The following is an 18,315-nucleotide window of genomic DNA, read 5'->3' on the forward strand; positions in this document are numbered from 1 at the left end:
ACAGGTTGCCCAGAGAAGTTGTGGATGCCCCCTCCGTGGAACTGTTCAAGGCCAGATTGGAGGGGTCTTTGAGCAACCTGATCTAATGGAAAGTATCCCTGCCCATGGCAGGGGCGTTGGAACTAGATGATCCTTAAGGTCCCTTCCAATCCAAACCATTCTGTGATTTGGACATGAGACGCATCTCTGTGGTCTAGCTTTTGATCACTCCCCTTCAATTTCTGCCTGGGAAAATGAGACTTTGCCCACACTTCCTATTCCTGAATGGCTTCTATAATCCATAGCAGCATGACATCTGTCATTTAATCCAGCAGAGGAAAGGTCCAACTTTGATTTCTAGAATTCTCAATTTCTTCTTCATCCAGGTAATTTCTGTTGGCACATTTAAATGTCAGGTAGGTATGTTTTAATTACTGAAGTTTTCTCTTTTTCAAAAAAAGAAAAAAGACTTAAACAGAAACATGATGTGCCCTTCGTCTGATCCAACCCTGCACAACAGAGAATTACAGCTGCCATGAAGTCAGGCAGCGCAGTGCTAAAGGTTAATTTATAAACACAGTTGGAAACTACTAGTTGTACAGCAGGGCCAGGTTTCATTTCTGGAATATATCTTCCAATAATAAACCAAAATGCAGCTTCTCAAGCATCTGAAACCAAGACCATCATTGAGGCATGCACTTGTCTGTCTGCGTCCAGGGCTAATCAATGCAGAATCTTGATATGGCGTGTTCTAACAGAATGCAAATGAGAAAAGCAAAAGGAAACCTAACACTAACCTTAGCTGTGATGATTTTTATTTTTTTTTAGAGTCTCGGGATTTGAAGAGTCAGCTTGACAGCCTGAAAACTGGCTAACAGTTTGCTCACTGTTAAACACAGTGCTGAGAGGAAATCTGTTCTAAAACCAGCCAAGTGGTTCAAACTGCCTCTAAATATCACACCCCCACAGCATCTTCCAAGCGAGTCTACGAATTTAGCAGCTGTGAAAGTAATACAGAAGGCTTCAACAGCTGAAATTAAGAGTTTAAATTCAGTACTGCTCACATCTTTCCCAAAAGGAGCACATCATGTTGCTCCCAGTAACTCACAGGAACCACCCCCCAACTATAAACTAGGAAAGACGTCTGCCATCCTCCTCTGATACAGAAGTACAGTTTATAAAGCTCTTAGGTATGTTCCGCTCTGAAGTCTCCAGTAAGACCGTAGTGGCTATACTGGGTTAAAGAAGTCGCCTTGTGTTCTTCCTCCACAGGCTGGTACAGAAACCCAAATGTGTCCTGATTAATGCCTTTTGCCAACTACCAAACCATGCAAAATACCTAAGGTTGATAAGGGATATAAGATGCAAATGCCATAGCTAGAGACTGAATAAAACAAAGCAATACTTACGTGATTGCAGTCTGAAGAGATTTCATTATCTGGCTGAAAAGAGAAAAAAGGAGCGTCAGTTCACTACTGATGTGATGCATTTAACATACAGAAGAGTATAAACTTATAGAAACTAACCTACTGTCAACTCGTTTTCATTGTAAGAAACAATTTGACATAAGCAACAGGAAATTTTAAAACCTGCATAATAAGAGTGATGATCTCTAAGTACCAAAAAGATTGAAATAAGAGGTACTTTAGACACAATGCTGTCTTAACTCGACAGAACATACATGGCACAAGAGTAGCAGCATTTATGTAGACGCTGCAAAAACATAATGAATGTGCTTGTGCTTGGCCCAATTGCCCAAACTAAGAAGGCAAAAAAGCATCTGTGGGAAAACAAAGATGTGGTAGTAAAGTTTTAAAGAAAAGTAAGCTTCATGCATACAACTGAAGGAGAAAGGTAGGACTCTCCTCCCTCCCCCAGATCGAAGTGTTTATATTCCCCGTTTGCGAAGCAACGTCTTTTCTTTCAGCTGTACATAAAGGGGCCGGTCCAAAGCAGCCCTGAGATTTACACCTTCAACCACGAGAAACTGGTAACATCCAGTATTCATACATCATTTCAAAATATTTGCTATATTCTTTATAGTAATGAAGATACTGCTATGTCCTCATGACAATCCAACTGACAAGTCCTAACGCACAGCCTCCACCAGACCAGTTAGTGTGGTCGAGAGAAACACCCATGCTCCACAAGGAGCCGCTTTGGAAAGAACTCTGGCTGCAAACCATCCTGTCCTCATAGAATCATAGAATGGTTTGGGTTGGAAGGGACCTCTAAAGGTCATCTAGTCCAACCCCCCCTGCTGCGGGCAGGGACGTCTTCAACTAGATCAAGTTGCTCAGAGCCCCGTCCAACCTGACCTTGAACGTTTTCAGGGATGGTCCTCCTGCCAGCCTGAGTAGCTCTCACAATGGAGAACTCCTTGAAAAAAGTTAATCATACAAATCCGTATCACATCCCCATAGCAAAACAGCACAAATGCAGGACAAAATCACCTGTCCATCAAAACCACAGAAAAATCAACCCTGACTCACAAAGTCTCTGCTTCCACTGATATTTAAGATGCCAGACATATGCTCTAAGAGCCACAGACACTCAAAACCACTCAAAGCTTAAATATATCATTGACACTAACATGTCAGACCTCAGATATTTGACGTAAGAAGAACCAGCATTTCATCAGTGTTGGAAGCAAGCAGCCTACATCCCAAGGAGTTTTTCAGTGCAAGTGTTTGCCACTGCATGACGTGTTACGCCAACACTTGCACCACTGCTGCTTCAGAGAGCACAAACACAAGTTTATGGGGAAAAAGAGAGCATGGGAAACATTTCCAAGTCCTTAATTACAGGCATTACTAACAAAAGCACTTTTATTTTGTAGAGCAGGAAGTGGCAGAAATTACCTCTCTACTTAGAACATAAAAAAACAAAATGGTACCTGAAGGATCACGGTAATTAATTGCAGTTGGGTCAGACTGCCACCATCCAAAACCATATCTCCCAAAGTAATCGTAAATTTGAAAATTAGGATATCAACTTTTTTGAAAAGGCTAGCAGATGCCTGCTCATTATCCTCAGACTGCAGAACCAATCCTCACAACTGAAAACTAAGATGACATCCAAATTACACTATTTTAAAGCAGCCTCTAAGACCAACACTATCATGACTTACAAGGTGGTTTTTCCTTAATTTTCAGCACCCATCCTAATCATTCAGCAACAGACAGAGGTTTTAGACTAAGCTAATTTCAAAAGCTGAGAGTCAGAACACCCTCCACTGAAGTTGCTGTCTCAGTCTTTTAGTCAAGGACAGTTGCTTTATAAAAATATATAGGCTAGCACTGTAATTCTCCTCTAGAGGACAGGACTTACTAATACATCTGCAAGCAGAAGGATTTGTAAGGGCCAGAGAGCATTCTCCCAAAAGCCTTCTTGGTTGCTTTATTTATTTTTGCATCCTCCAGCCTCGTAACCTGTACTTCAGATCCAGCAAAGATTAAAGCTCAGTTTTTCTGGAAAGATGAGCCCAAGAAGATAACAGACTGGTTCTCACTGACTTGGAAAGCTTAAACAAGCTTTTCTTGAAATATACGACATTAAAATACTGCACAGTGAAAAACCGAGCCTTCCTGCGCTCACCTCAGCTCTGAGAAATCATGCCTTGCTCTTCTGAGAAGAGTAATGGAAGTTAAATGGGACCTTAACTAAGCTTTAGTACTGCATACATTCACAGTTCAGTACTTAAATATGCAAAAGCATAAGATCTAGCCAATAATCCTTTAAATGTGGAACAAGATGACCACCTGCTAGCTAAATGCTGTGATCCTTTTCCCTCTTACCATTGCAAGTGTAGGAGAGGTGGGTTCAGTGGCAATGCTGACCTGCTTCTCCCCATTTAAGGGAAGCAAAAGGAGAAAAATAATCCTTTTTATCTTGTGTCTGATAAACTGAAGGGCTGAGTTTGAGCAAGGGGAAGAAAAATCTCTCCAGCGCAACCCACACCAGTTCTGCCTTTCTAAGGAGACAGCCTGTGGCCCTCTATCCACTACATCCACCCAAGCAACCTTCTAAACAAGAGCAGTTTCAGAACAACATGCTTGTGTAGTAACAGTCATGAAAAAAAGGTAAGTTTCAAATTACCACTAGGAGAAGTTGAGCAGCAAGAAAAGCTGCATTGTGTCATTCCCATGTGGCGAGCTTGAGGAACACAGATGCTCAGAGACCCCGGGGGCAGGGGGAAGGAGGAGAGCAGCCCAGACCAGCACTACATGCTAGCCAAGGCATTTTAGGAGGGGAAGCTGATGGAAAGGAGGACATTCCACTGATGAGTGAGGGAGAAGGACTCCTCTTACATCTCCTAATTGAAGGATTAAAAACAGACTTTACAGAAAGTACATGTGCCTCTGGGCTCACAGAAGCTTTTGCTGTTTAGCAGCTTTGGTGGGAATATATTGCCTCCCTTTACAGTTCTCTAAAAAGCTCTCCAAACTCCTTCGCGCACCAGCACTCACATTCCAGAGTATGAACACCACTTCCCACCTCCCAGGAAAAGCAGAGTTTAGAACACGTACCAGCTATAAGAAAACCTGGACAGAAAAAGCATTTCCTTCCATTCAACCACATACAAGAGAGACAGATCATACTGTATTAGTATTGTGAACTCTACGGAGCAATTCAAAGGTCTGTATGAAGTCATATCACCACCAGACTATGAGGCCGTCAACATCATTGTGTTTAAAAGTGCCTTTTCTCATCCACCCGATCTCAACTCACTGAAACAAGCCACGACAGCCACCCCTTTCTCTGCTTCAGCAGCAGTATAAGACTAGGTCAAAACTATACAGCAAATGAGCGACCCACCACCACTACCCAGGCTCAAGGAGGCACAAGGCGTTGGTGTTTTAGCTTCAGAAAGGGACCGTCATCATGCCGGTTCCCAGCAATACTTATCTAGTTGTAGCTATATCATGAACCAGTGTCATGCATCACCGTCTAGTGAAGAGCACAATGCCTGGGGTGCAATTGTGGGGTCAGCTTCAGTCAGGGCCCCTTTCAGCTGCGCATACAAAACAGACTTGGTTTGGTCTTATTTCATCACATCCTAAAAAACGTAATTCACACCACTGGATTTTGAAAAGCAAGGTAAGAAGCCTAATCAACTACTGTGGATGAAACTCAAGGTTTTGGGAGAACTCTGCAGGGATTATTTTAATCACCAGCAGCTGCCTGACCTTCCTTTCCTTTGCTCCCTTGCAAATGTCATGCAAATAGAAGAGCCTGAAGTCAACCGCACAAGTGCCTTTATTTCCAGATTTTAATCCCTCCTTAGAGCGGAACAGGGGATGACAGCAGACGTTTCCACTATTCTTTTAAGGCAACAGTAGCAGCTCACTTGCTGAAAAGTAAGGACCAGGCATATCTCAAATACTAACTATGGATAATCTTCAGGCATTGAAGACAACAGACTTTGGACCCGCTCAAGCAAAAACCGCTGAGAACCAGCATGGAGCAAACCAGCAAAATAAAAAGGCAATTGGCTTGTGGATGGAAGGAACCCAGTAGATGTTCTCTCCCTAAATTCAGGAACAGATTGTGAAAAGATCAAACAAGTCAATTAGGAAAGGATGTTAATTAAAGCAGCTACCTTCCCATGAAAGAGAGGGTAGGCAGAAGCCCAGCCAGAGTGCGGGTGTTCCCCAGTTTATTGCACTGTCACACATACGATACACTACGGAGCACGGTGCCTATGGATACGCAGTACAGGTAGCTCATGGTTCCTAGCCACAGCGCTGAAGTTTTCCACTCTGACCTAAACATATTTATCATTAATATCTGTAGAGATATGGTAGAGCAGGCCTGCTGACCCAGGAGCTTCTAACAAGGAAGCTATCAGGCTGATAAAGGGAAAATTACTTCTTAGCTGTGTCCTTCCCACAGGTAACAGCAATCCCCTTCGTACTGAACACACCCAGCCAGGACAGGAAACTCACAATAAGGTGATTCAATCCGCAGGTCTCAAGCTAGCTAGACTTAACGACGCCAGAAAACAGCACAGGCTAGAAGCAAAGCAGGGATCAAGGAGAGATCTGGGGGAGATACCCTCCTGCAAACCTGATCCCTTCCCAAGGCAGCCACTAGAAATGATTCTGCAGAACAGTCTGTGGAAACAAGAACAGATACAGTAGTCTAGGCAAGAATCAACACAGCTTCTGTAAAAGAAAAAACACACATCACACAACCACCCATGCTTCAAACCTACTGGAACATCCTGGAGTTCTGTGCCAACAAGCATATGGCCACAGTAAACCGTTTTCACACATCCTGCAATCCTGAAAGAGTCATGTGTGAAAAAAAAGTTAAAACCAGAGATAATTTAAGTTCAAAACAGATTAGAAGACTTCGTAATTTAATTACACGTTTAGTGAGCAGTAAAAGTTAAACTTGTTATGCTGAGCTTGAAATATTCTCTAATGCCAGTGAACTGTGTAGTACTAAAAACAAACCCAGTGTTGTCATGTCAGCAAAAAACCTCTACACTTATCATTCATGCTTTGAAAAAAGCCAGTTTGAAGCGTGATACTCTGCATATATCATGCACCAAAGTTACCAAGCTCCTAGCTTCCATATACTTTGCTTATTTCACATAAGTAATTTTTTCCCCACTTAGAGCACCAGTCTGCAAGGCTGCAAATCATTTGATCGAATAATTATTTCCACATTGGTTAGGCACTCCTAGTTTATGCAAACTTAACAATACAAATTATACACAAACACGTAACAACTGCCTCCAAAACATACACAGAACTTTGCGTATGAAAGTCAAGTTATCAGGACCAGCAGCAACTTCTCTAGCCACCCCGCACACACAAAGCACAAGTAGCAAATCACCCCAAACACCAAATTCTGCAACTGCGTTTTTCACTGGTTTAACCAAATTCTAGATTCCACAAACTTTTCCACCTATGCTAACGCTTTATATCCTCCATGGGTACGACACCATTAAGACAAGTATGCTCATTCAGAAAAGGTATCACAAAGCAAGATCAAAAAACCCCAGCACAACATGTCGTGTGTCCTTCTGGCCCAGCGGCCAGGGGAAAAAGGAGCCAAGGATGAAGCAGGCCTTGTCCACTCGCACTTTCAGGATCCAGTGTTCAGTATCTGCTTCAAACACCAAGAAGGTTCAGCAAGCCTCACCGTTTCCTATGTAGCTTTGATAAGAAGTCAATAGAATTTTAGTAATTGTCATGTTTTGCTTGTTTCACATTTGCTTGACACAAAACAAAGCCTCTAACATGCTGCGTGCCTTTCCTCCACAGCAGAGATCTCCTTCACCTAAAAAGCCAAGTATCTTTGGTGGTTATTTCGTACCAGCAGATCCCTTTCTCCCAGCTGGCTGTTCCTGTGCAGAGCTGCAAGGCGGGTGGTTGGAGGCTGCACAGCTGCTCCGTGCTGGAAGTGCCATGCTCTGTGCGAAACAACCCGCTTGCACAAGCTATTCTTGTCCCTGCTGCTTCTCTCTCCCTGCATGAGGGACTCTCAAGCCCTTAAGCCCTCTTATCAGGGACCTTTCTCATTTCAACGCTGATCCACGCATCAGAGCACGTTCTAACACTCAGCACAATCAAAGCAAATTTGCCCTAGATGTTTCTGTTTGTTCTTCCCTTAGTCGCCTCTCTTCCTCCTCTTGGAGGCTTTCCAGCCAGTCCCGATGTGTTGTGGAGCAAGACAGACCCTGAAATTATGAGTTTGCCACAGAAGTTTGGCAGCACTGCTACCAGGTATAGTGTTTCCCGTAACACTCCTCCACAACAGAGCTCTGCTACTAAGCATAGCACCGACACCGAGCTGCAGATCCAGCCAGGAGGTTTCAGGATTTGCTCCTGGAAAGCTCTCTTACAATGCTGGCAAAAAACTTAAGGAGATCGAAAGGCATGCAAGCATGCTGGTAGTGTCACGAGAGCGGAGGAAAGGAGGAGAGCTGTTAGAAAGAGCCGGATGAAACCACAGTAGACTGCTTAACCGACCTGCTATCCCACCGACCGACGTGGCAGGGAGTCTGCTGCCTTCATCGCCCCTGCCGCTGGCTCCAGCTCATGGCAGAGTCCAAAACTCAGCAAATCAACAGAAAAGCTGTTTGCCGTTTCAAGGAGTTCTCTGCCAGGCTAGTACAAATGGGCTTACGGAGGAGTCCCACCACCACCAGTCAGATCACTGGGAAAGCACAGTGGCATCTCCACCTGCAGCATCAGCCAGCCCATACATCTATTCAAGCTATGCTGAGACAACCTACCTCTCAAACTACCTTCCTGGACGACCCTCTGCCTTAACCCCAACCAGAAACATCCCAGAATAACTGAAGAGTATTCCAGTAGAGAGGCAAAATCGACAGCACGTGTTTTGGCAGTACCGCACAGCATCTGCTGGGGGATACAGAGGAGAAATGAGTGAAGAAAGGAATGGAGGCCCCAACAAATAATTCCAGTGCAACAGCTAATGAAAAAGCTTTTATCAAATATGTTCACCATCTCTTAGCAAGTCAAATTTCATCACTTATTCTCAATACAGAGACTTCACACCATGATGAGTTCACAACCAAGATTCAGTTTTACACAAAATAAAAGGTGGTTGTACATGGCATGGTAAAGCCCCTGCCTCCCAAGAGGAGCACATTTTCCTAACCATGCTTTGCTCCTCAGAGAATAATGTTTTGGACGCACATGGCCTGGAACTAGAGAAATCCTTTCTAAATTAGCTTTGAACAGAAGCTAAGAAAAAAGTTCATACCAAAAGCTCTGAGTCCCAAGGCACACGAGAAGTGCAGGTTTCAGAGCAAACACTGCTTACTCATCTCCCCACTCCCACAACTTAATGAAGTGTTATGCTGTAAAGCAAAGCAATCAAGCTCCAACATCCCCGACTTGCAGGCAGCTTCATTACACTACCACAGCTCATGAGTATCTCTAATCATTACCAGGCTCCCCCACCAAGGGCTCTTGCTTTATTCAGCATAAACAGAGAACAATGCTCTAAACACTCAACCAGCCAATATTCATATTTGTCTTTGTAATTCAATGTGTGGGCTCCTGACTCCAATTTTCCACACTGAAAGCCATACAGTGCTCCCAAAGATCCTTCCCCAGGAGCATTTTCCTCCCGCTCTTTCAACAAGGCCCACGTGTCCCATCAATCGGGGCGTCTATCCTCACCAAGGCACAATAAGCGTCTCGTGCCCATCGTTCAGGGGCACGAGCAATGCTGCTTTAATCCTCATGATTTACATTCACACATTCCACCTCCGAACCAAAGTAAGACGAGCATCCAAACAGGTGGGAAGCAGACTCAGCTATTTTTAACTCCTGCCAGCTATTCTATTTAGAGGCAATAAAAATCAAATACCTCAAAGAAGCTGCTTCAGCCTTAACCACAAGAAGAACAATTTTATTTTAAGTCTTTCCTCTTTCCTTCAGGACAGCGGTGAGAGCCCTAACTCTTCCCCCTGACCTGCCTCATTTTTTTTTAAGGATAGAGACAAAATAAACCTGGAGTTACCTCTGTCACAGCTGTCAGTATTTCAGATCAGAGCAATGGAGGCACAATTGCATTTAACATCAGGACTTCCAAAAAGTGCTGGAGGTTACACATGGATAAACAGGCCTGCAAAAGTTCTTGCACAACACCCAGCACTAGTCCCTCACCATTACAAGAAAAGGACTATTTTAGCTTTCCACGTGGCTTATAGCCTCCTCAATTCCCATACGATATTCAGCATCTCTTTTGTTACCTCGCAATGCCAAAGCGGGGAGCAGGATGTACCAAGGGACCCCGCATGCCAGCTTTGCAGTGCTATTACCCTGCAAGAGATTTCCTGAAAGCACAAAGTCTCCTGGACCTTGGCTGTCAGTCCAGCTGCCTTCCTGAGAGACGAAGTGCAATGGGGAAGTCTCCCTCAAAAGCAAGAGCAGCCTTAGCATAGGCAGCATTCAGCCACTTCTTACAGCTGGATTTAAAATAAAAGACTGGAATTTTCTTCAGAAGATCCAGGGGGCCCCAACACATCACTCGCTTCTTCCCCGCAGTAAGAGGCAGGTGAAGAACAAGAGCCCTGAGCTGGGCAACTCCCTGCTGTTAAAATAAACCATTTCAGTTCTTCTCACACTTCAGCGTTAACCACAATCACCGACTTTATCATCCCCCGTATGTGTCAATTTTATCACAGTACTATTCAAGACATGAAAAAAAAAGCTATGACAAATGCTCAACGACCATGCCCAGCCACCACCCTCTCCTCGGCTGCGTCCATCCTCTTTCTTCATTACAACACTCACAAGCTCACTGAAAAAGCTGTAGGTACCACACAGCTGCCGGGAGAACCCGATGGCGACCCGAGGCTCCCCAGTGCTAGGGTGACAGCAATTAACACACTGTTAGGACACGTTCCAACGTAAGTTCATTATGTCAGACATAACACGGGAGCTGAGAAGAGCCATGCTGCACACAAGCTCTTGACTTGACACCACTTACAAGGGCCAGAAATCTGGATTTTAAAATATTTTAAGAGATCAGCCTATATCAGAAAAAAGCTGGACTTGCTATGTTATTCATTCTCCAATTCTCCCAAAGAAACTTCTCTGTTGAAAACCTTCTGGCTATTCAAAATAGCACATCCTGTTACACTAGAGAGGCAAAAGTCACAGAGAGGCTATTATAAATTCACTTAAGGAACAGCACTGCCTTTGTACACAGTGGGAATACGTGCAAATAAGCACAAAGTGTTAACGCATGTTAAGGTCTACAGCACAGCCCACAACGGCAGCTTGCAAGCAGCCTCACTCTGTGACAGAGAATTAAGACACTGCCTCGGCAGGCCAGAGGACTTCTCCAGCCCTGAACGAGTTTCCCCCCCGAGATCTGTTCTGCTGGATTCTCACCATCACCCGCTGAACTCGGCAGGAAAAGTCTGTAGGCTATTTTTAGGGAGTCCTAGAAACAGCACGGTGCCCTGCTTCCATTTCGAGTCCCTCCCGTACGGGAAGGCTTGCCTGTGAGATGCACGTCCAAAATGACCCCTGCTCCCCACGCTACTCTGCGCTTCAGAAGGCAGTATGGAGCTGTGCTTCTCAAATAACAGCTAACAACAATCTACCACCAATTTTATGTCCTTTATAAAAAACAATTAGAAGGCACTCGACAATAAGTTTCAAACCTTTCTTGAAGGTGGCCGGGTAGGGCACCCATCCTGTTACACTCACAATTAAATAGCTCTAGTTATCTGTTTTGCAGTTTCTCCTCAGAAACATGAATTATGGTTAAATGCAATCTGGGTCAGCCAAAAAACACCGGTCAGGATAAGCCGGCCGAAGCTTTAGTCACGAAGAGGTACCCATCACCAGCCTCTCTGACCAAGAAACTGAAGAAATTCAAGGGAGCGCAAGCAGCCAGAAATCGAGCCCTCTCTCCTCGCACACTGGAGAACCGAAACAACCACCCAGTCCACCCAATGGATGGTGCCGTCAAGCAACAAGACCGGGCAAGACGCACCAAATTCAAAATTCTCAAGGACGCTGGTGAAATCACGTCACAGGACTGCTGTGTGATGGGACCTGCGGTGGGTACTTCTGCTCTCGAAGCCATCGATACACGGCTCAGGAACCTGCTATCACACTGCCATGGCTCATCTTTCCTTTCCTCCTCCAGGAACTCATCACCGACTTCTGACACACGAGCCTTTTCCACACGTGCGGACAAAATAGGTTCTCAATCACAACTGCATTCACTTCAATACCTTGAAGCTGAGGCACTGAATAGAAACTGGAAAAAAAAAAGAATCTTTTTTTCTAATCATTAGACAAAAAAAAATCACTTACTCTCAAGTCTCAAAGGTCATAATGACCAGGAAAGCTAGACTGATGTATTAACAATTTTTCCATGTAAAACAACAGTTCTGATCCAGTATTCAAGTACTTCAGTTCTACTTTAACAAGACTTATCTTCTGCATTTTAATTAAGCTTCCATTTCTATCCAAAAGCAGCTTGATGCATGGAAAAGTAATTCAGTAGATAATGTCTTGCCATTTTTAAACATTATTAAAAAAAGACAGAAATGTTAAGATGCAACCATTTAAATAGTTACAGATCATATCAATTTAGTCAGGAAACATACCAAGCCTAGCAATAAAAGCTAAAGTTATCTGCTAAATAATACCACCAGACTAGAAAGCTCTAGAAAGATTACTAGAGTGTTCAAGCAAGACTGAAATTATTCAAATCTAAGCTTCTGGCTTATTTAAATCAATCTGCCTGTGAGCCACACAAATTGTTGTGGTAAATTGATTTCCCTAGTGTCTGGTTCTCCTTCCGTAAGAGCCACGACAAGAAAAAGGAAAAGACCAGAAAGGCAAGGTGAAATCAGCTGATTCACAACATCGTTAGGCATTCTGCATTCAGACAGATTATACATCACAACATTAAACCAAGTTATAAATGTCTTGGCAAGTAAAGGCAGCTGGGCACAGTGACTCACGCCAGAGCTGCTAGGTGCAGCGCTCAGTCACAGACCTCAGCACCAGCATCACAAGCACAAATGCCATTTTTCTTCTTGGAGACTCACGAAATGCAGCATGGCTAAGGCACTTTATTTGCTTTTACTACCTCGTCTCTGCTATACTTCAGCAACACACACCTAGATTTTATACGCGCAAGTGTATGAAACAGATTTTCAGCAAACTTAACAGTGTTAATGCCTTTACTGATGTGAAAAATATAGCAGTGCTTCATTCCTACCTGCTTGGCCAAAAGGTAGAGCATGCCATTCAAAAGAAGTCTTAGCGGAAAGCATGACATACTTGATTAAATAAACGCTTACAGCATTTACCTAAAGAATTGTGCTGGTATAAATGGCAGCTTGTTTTTAAGCTTGACAGAGAAGTAAGATAAAAGAATAAATCAAAAAACCCTAAAGCAGCAGCATCACAGCAGTTTCCAAGACTCACCCTTCGCTACGAGCTAACCACGCGGCCTTCAGCAAGAAAAGCCATTTGAGCTTTTCTTCAGGACCAAGTTTTTGTGCACACCAAATGAAAGTGATTGCTGTCTGTTCATTTCTCACAGGGGAGCTGCATTTCATATGAAAAGAGTTCTCCAGAAACATTTACTATACACATCTGCACCAATAAGGAAATGAGTCATCAACCCACTGGCAGGCCTGATTCACAGCACACAGCGTGCTCCGGCTATTTAGGAATCTGTGTACAGAATACAGGGGAAAGGCAGATGCAAGCCACAAGTCATTTTAAGAGACTAGATATAAAACACAAACTCATTTAAATGCATTTTTTTCCTCCTTTGCTTGGGCATAATTTCTTCAAAAGCACAGGATCAGCGTGGTATTGTACACAGCCACAGAACTTTTCACCTGGATGAATCGTAATATTTTCTTTATATAACTGGAAGAAAAGCAAACTCTAATGTTTATTTTAACCCTGGATAAAATCGCCTGGATTTTGTTCAACAGAAAAATCAACATGAATAAGTCTTTACAGTCACTGCTAAGGCAAGGTTTCCATGGGATTAGTGACCAACTACCAAATAAAAAAAATCTGCTTGCCTTCAGAAAATGCAAACAAAAGCCCTGTTACAGGACCAAACCAAGTACCTTTCTTCAGTTCACCACACCGATTAAAGGATTAAAACAAAGAAAACTGTACATACATCTTCTTATTTAAGCTCTGCACTTCCTCACGAGGTTAGATACGGGTTTAAATTAACCTTGTTCCTGGGAGAAGCCTGGGGCAATGAGCTGCAGCACGCTTCTCCATAGGTACTGGTCTTCTCTGCCATAGAAGCTTGGATTTTAATGCATTTTGTATTTTGAGAGCTGCTTTCCAAAAAGCACTCAGGTTTTTCAGCTTGAACTGCTCAGCTCAATGGCTATATAAAGCTGTTAAGCCGAGCATTTTGCTTGAAAATTCTGACTGTAACGGTAATTTGGAGGATTTAAAAATGATACCACAGTAAGCAGCCAGATCAGTAACAGTTTCCCTTAAGCCAAACGAAGAAATTATAGCTGACTAGTTTTGCACAGATGAGCGACTTTAAAAAAAAAAAAAAAAGACAGACATGCTTGATGCTGGATTTTAAAAGTGAGCTTGAAGAGCTTTCTGGAAAGCAACGTTAGTAGAAAGATGTCTTACTGATACGTAGGAGAGCCAGACACCTGCCCACAAATCCTTCCAATTACTGTTTCCCTAACTCTTACTTAAAAAGCTATGAATAAAGACAAGCTGCAATTAAAAAGGCTGAGCACACCTACAGCTTCTCTGCTAATAACGACAGAGAGAAAATAACAGGGGAGGGAGGGAGAGGGGAGAAATGCAATAAGCCATGCTACACCACCGCTGCAGACAGCTCTGTACCAACACCCAGCACACCGCCCCACGCAGTACCACCACCAGTATCACTGCTGAACAATTTTCACCTGTCAAAATACAGGAATTTGATCAACAATTTGACTGCTCTAGAAACGGCTGGTTATTATTCCTCCTGATTATTTCTGATAAACAACAAAATCAATTACAAGGCTCAGGACTACAGACCTAAGAGCCAGCCACCTGCACCAGCCAGGGCAGGCTGGAAGGGCTGCAGGCGAGTACACAGGCAGCACTACACCTTCTTCTTGCTATAACTTGAATTTTCAATTATATCTAAAGAGAGAACTTCAGAGTTTAAGTATTTAGTAGGCAACAATTGCCACTTGATAGAAAATACTTTATTCTAGTCTCTGGTCAATGGTGGTGGTCTGTGTATAGTTACGCACTATTAACCTGTTTGAAGCTACACACTAAAGCAAGGTTTTCCTACCATCTGAAAGCCCAGTTGCGGCCGAAGAAATAAACACAAAGTTAGAAAGCTCTGGTCTCTGCAGGCACAGAAATGCACAACAGACAATACCTAGTTTTCAGGATTACTTCCAGTATGCTGATGGCAAAGCCCAGACAGTCCTCGCTGCAGAACCTGGTAACACGGGGAGATTGTTTTGTCCCAACCCCTAAGCAGAATAAACACATTTTCCCCAGCAGGTAACATTTGAGAATAGGACTTTATGAGTCTGATCTGTTCTTATCCAAGTGGCACACGTACACGATGTGCTTTGCATGTCGACAAAAAGGCAGTGGCATACTTCTGGGGACACTGAGGGGAAAAGCTGACAGCAGTACCTTCAGGCAAGCAGTTTTCCACCCAGTGTGAGCGTTTAAATCCCTTGCTTGCAGATTTCTATCTGAATGATATGAAAAAAATGTTGGGGTAGTGCAACTTTTGCACAACAAGGTGAGATCTGAAAGCTTTAAGCACAGGTCAACGCTGCAACCAAAACCACCTATTTTGGTCTCCCGCGATGTCTTTGACAAGCCTTGAAGAGTTCTTGCTCAGGGTGAGAATTAACTCTGCTGGGTGAAAAAACTTGTCTGTCTCTATACAAAAGGAAAAGAAAACTTAAAAATTTACCCACCAGGTTACCAAATAATTTATCTGTGCATTTGAGGATTAGCATACAATAGAGAGTAGAGAGGAGGCTGGATTGTCCCATGACAATTTTCAATGAAAGATAAAACCCAGAATATCAGAGGTATTAGATGCATCAAACAGATCTCCAGAAACAAGTCAGATATTTCCAAGTAATGCTCTGAGAGGTAGGAGCACCCCTGGTAGGTGTAGGCAAATACCTGGCACAGTAGCAACTGATACTACCTCTTAGGAGGCCCTATTTTTTTTTCTTTTCTTTTTTTTTTTTTTTAGCGAAAATTAAACTTTAGCAAAATATACACTGAAAATGAGCATTCAAAGCTCCATTGGTATCGTTTGGATAAGAGCCCAAATGTGACATAGCAAGAGTTTGAGGCATCTGAAAAAACGAGAGCATATGGAGAAGGAACTCAAGAGCAAAATCTTCTCCAGCGACTATTCAGCATTCAGATGCAACCCTTAGGGGTTTTCCAGCCGTGTGACCCCCCCCCAATAAATGGGACATTATTGTACACAGTCTTCTATAAACTACATTTGAACTCAGATGGCACAACAAGGAAGAGACATGACTTTACACAGCAAGAGAAAGATTTTTTGTGTGTGTGTGCATTGTCATCAGCTGCATTTTGAAAATACGTAGCTCATGGTGAGTGCCAGGCTTGGCACCAACACGAGTGGTTCACTGCTCTTCGCCCAGACAATCTAGAGGGCAGAGTAATATATTACCTCCCCCCTCATTGCCCTCGAAAACAAGCAGCAAGGACAGAAAAGCCTTAGAGCAAATTAAGAACTGCCATGTTCAGACAATTTTCATTTAATCACAGGCCAGGCATTCCAAAAGCAACATTTTCAGGCTTCCTGAAGCCCACAAAATTGAATTTAGTAAATTCAGGTTTACATTTCTAGCTATAACATGGCATCCACCAGATTACCTGAGGCAATCAGATTAACAAGGATATTTTTATAATGGATAATCTAGCAAATTACCGAACTAGCCTTAACACCGAGGTCAAGAAGAGAAGATACTGTGGAATAACTTTAATTTTAACCTGTTTCTCCACAAGAAAACTTCTCCTGGTTTCGGGTGTGTCTTGGAAAAAGGATGAGCTAAAACAATTAACTCCAAAATAAAACGCTCAGGAAGTATTACACATAACTACAGCGGTGTAACTGTACTGCAAAGAATCCCCACTTACACCAGCCACTTACACCAGCCTATTGTCTCCACATCTCTCAAGCTGCTGAAAGCACTGACATTTCATCTGCATTTAGCAGAGAACAGAAGGATCACTACCATGATGCACAGAGGGGCGATACAATTAAGTGTCCATCTAACCCTTCTCAGTGATAAAGAGCTTTGCATGCATCTGTATTTCAAAGCAAAAGTTTTCCGGTACTTTTTATGTGTGCTTACGCAAAGTCATTCAGGTGAAGTCTACCACAACTCAGGCAGCAGATGAACAGCAGGTGAATTAGAATATGCATCAGTTGACCATGCGAGCAAAATCAAACCCAAACCACCTTCACTGCTTCTCCTCAAGAACTTCTGTAAGGAGTTTTCTGCTAGTTTCTTGCTTTCCACTGAGCTGAAGCCTCTCACAGCAGCCTCAAGGGTCAGCGCTGCTGGGGGGAAGGATGACACAGGATAAATGCAAGATTAACTTCAGTCAACCTGAGCTATCACGGACCTGTTCCCTCAAAACCAATCCCCAGGCCCAGCTCAACCTGAGAGCAGGCCAGAGGCTAGCAAAAATCTCTATGTTCTCTTCTCTACAGGACCAGTGAGATTATCAGTCTGAAGTCCTGGGAGCAGCTCTCACCATAAGAAATCAAAGAAGGGCACAAACCTGCGAGGAAGTTAAACTTGCAGGCTGACAGAACAGCTTGGCTGGCTCTCAAAACAGTAATTTTTATAAATAAAAAAATTCCCACTGTGCCAGAGTGGCTGCCAATTCTTCGGGCAAATTGGATGAGAAATGAGAGTGAATTATAGATCAACATCAGGAAATCTCAGAACTTATTCTGAAACCTTCACCGTACCGTACACACCTTCCTGTGCTAGATGCACTATGTTTCTCTTTAAAAAAAAGCACAGGCAAAAAAGCTAATTTGTTCCTTATCAGTTGTATTTGTGATTACGTTTTAAAGCCCGAGACTTGCAAACCTAGCATTCTGCAGGCAACCACCAAGTTGTTAGAGATGTGCAACAACCACAAGGGAGCCCTTACACCAAACGCAACTCAAACCGCTGCAAGAAAGGCTGTTTTGCTCTGATTAAGCTCCCAGGCTTGTTACCACAAGCACTAGTACTGTAGTTTCCCACAGATTCACACATTTGCAAGTAATTTCAGACAGATAAGGCTTCTGCCCATTTGAACTTGCAAAGCTGCTGCTCAGAGTACAAGCGATGCTACCCTGTCTCAGCGATGAGGGTCCTGTTCTGAAGACAACTGTCTTCAGAAAACTGAGTTGTTCCACTTGCTCTTGCAATGCAAAACTGGGAAGAAAATGTATTATTAAAAGCATATATTCTTCTCTCGTGCCTTCCAGTGAACTGTCCTTGGCTGATCCCGACCTCCCCATTCCTAAACAAGAGCCAAACGAGGATAACCTGCTCAACACAGCATCCGCAGCAGTAGGCGGATGAGAGCTCCACAGCTACATAAATAAAAATTGCTTCTGCAAACTGAGACTAATTGTGGCTTCCTTGTAGGGAAGGGGGAGGTGGGTGCAACACGATTTGTCCGGTCTAAGGGGACAAACACTAACTCTGCTCTTCTCAGCTCAGCAAGTTATCACAAGTGCTCAGTTCGACTTCAGAACTGGAGGAAGAGATTCTGCATGGAATTACCAAAC

General features: G+C 43.4%; 1 protein-coding gene across 1 annotated transcript in view; it reads right to left on the reverse strand.

Moving 5' to 3' along the window:
- Positions 1-18,315, reverse strand: part of GLG1 (golgi glycoprotein 1) — a 66,777-nt gene that overhangs the window by 43,068 nt on the left and 5,394 nt on the right. Inside the window, exon 2 of the mRNA XM_009325364.1 lies at positions 1,389-1,421. Coding sequence (XP_009323639.1) covers positions 1,389-1,421 — 33 coding nt within the window. The remainder of the gene's footprint in view (positions 1-1,388; positions 1,422-18,315) is intronic.

This window comes from Pygoscelis adeliae, unplaced genomic scaffold (assembly GCF_000699105.1).
Source record: "Pygoscelis adeliae isolate BGI_AS28 unplaced genomic scaffold, ASM69910v1 Scaffold326, whole genome shotgun sequence".
In the NCBI taxonomy this organism is placed as follows: Eukaryota; Metazoa; Chordata; class Aves; order Sphenisciformes; family Spheniscidae; genus Pygoscelis; species Pygoscelis adeliae.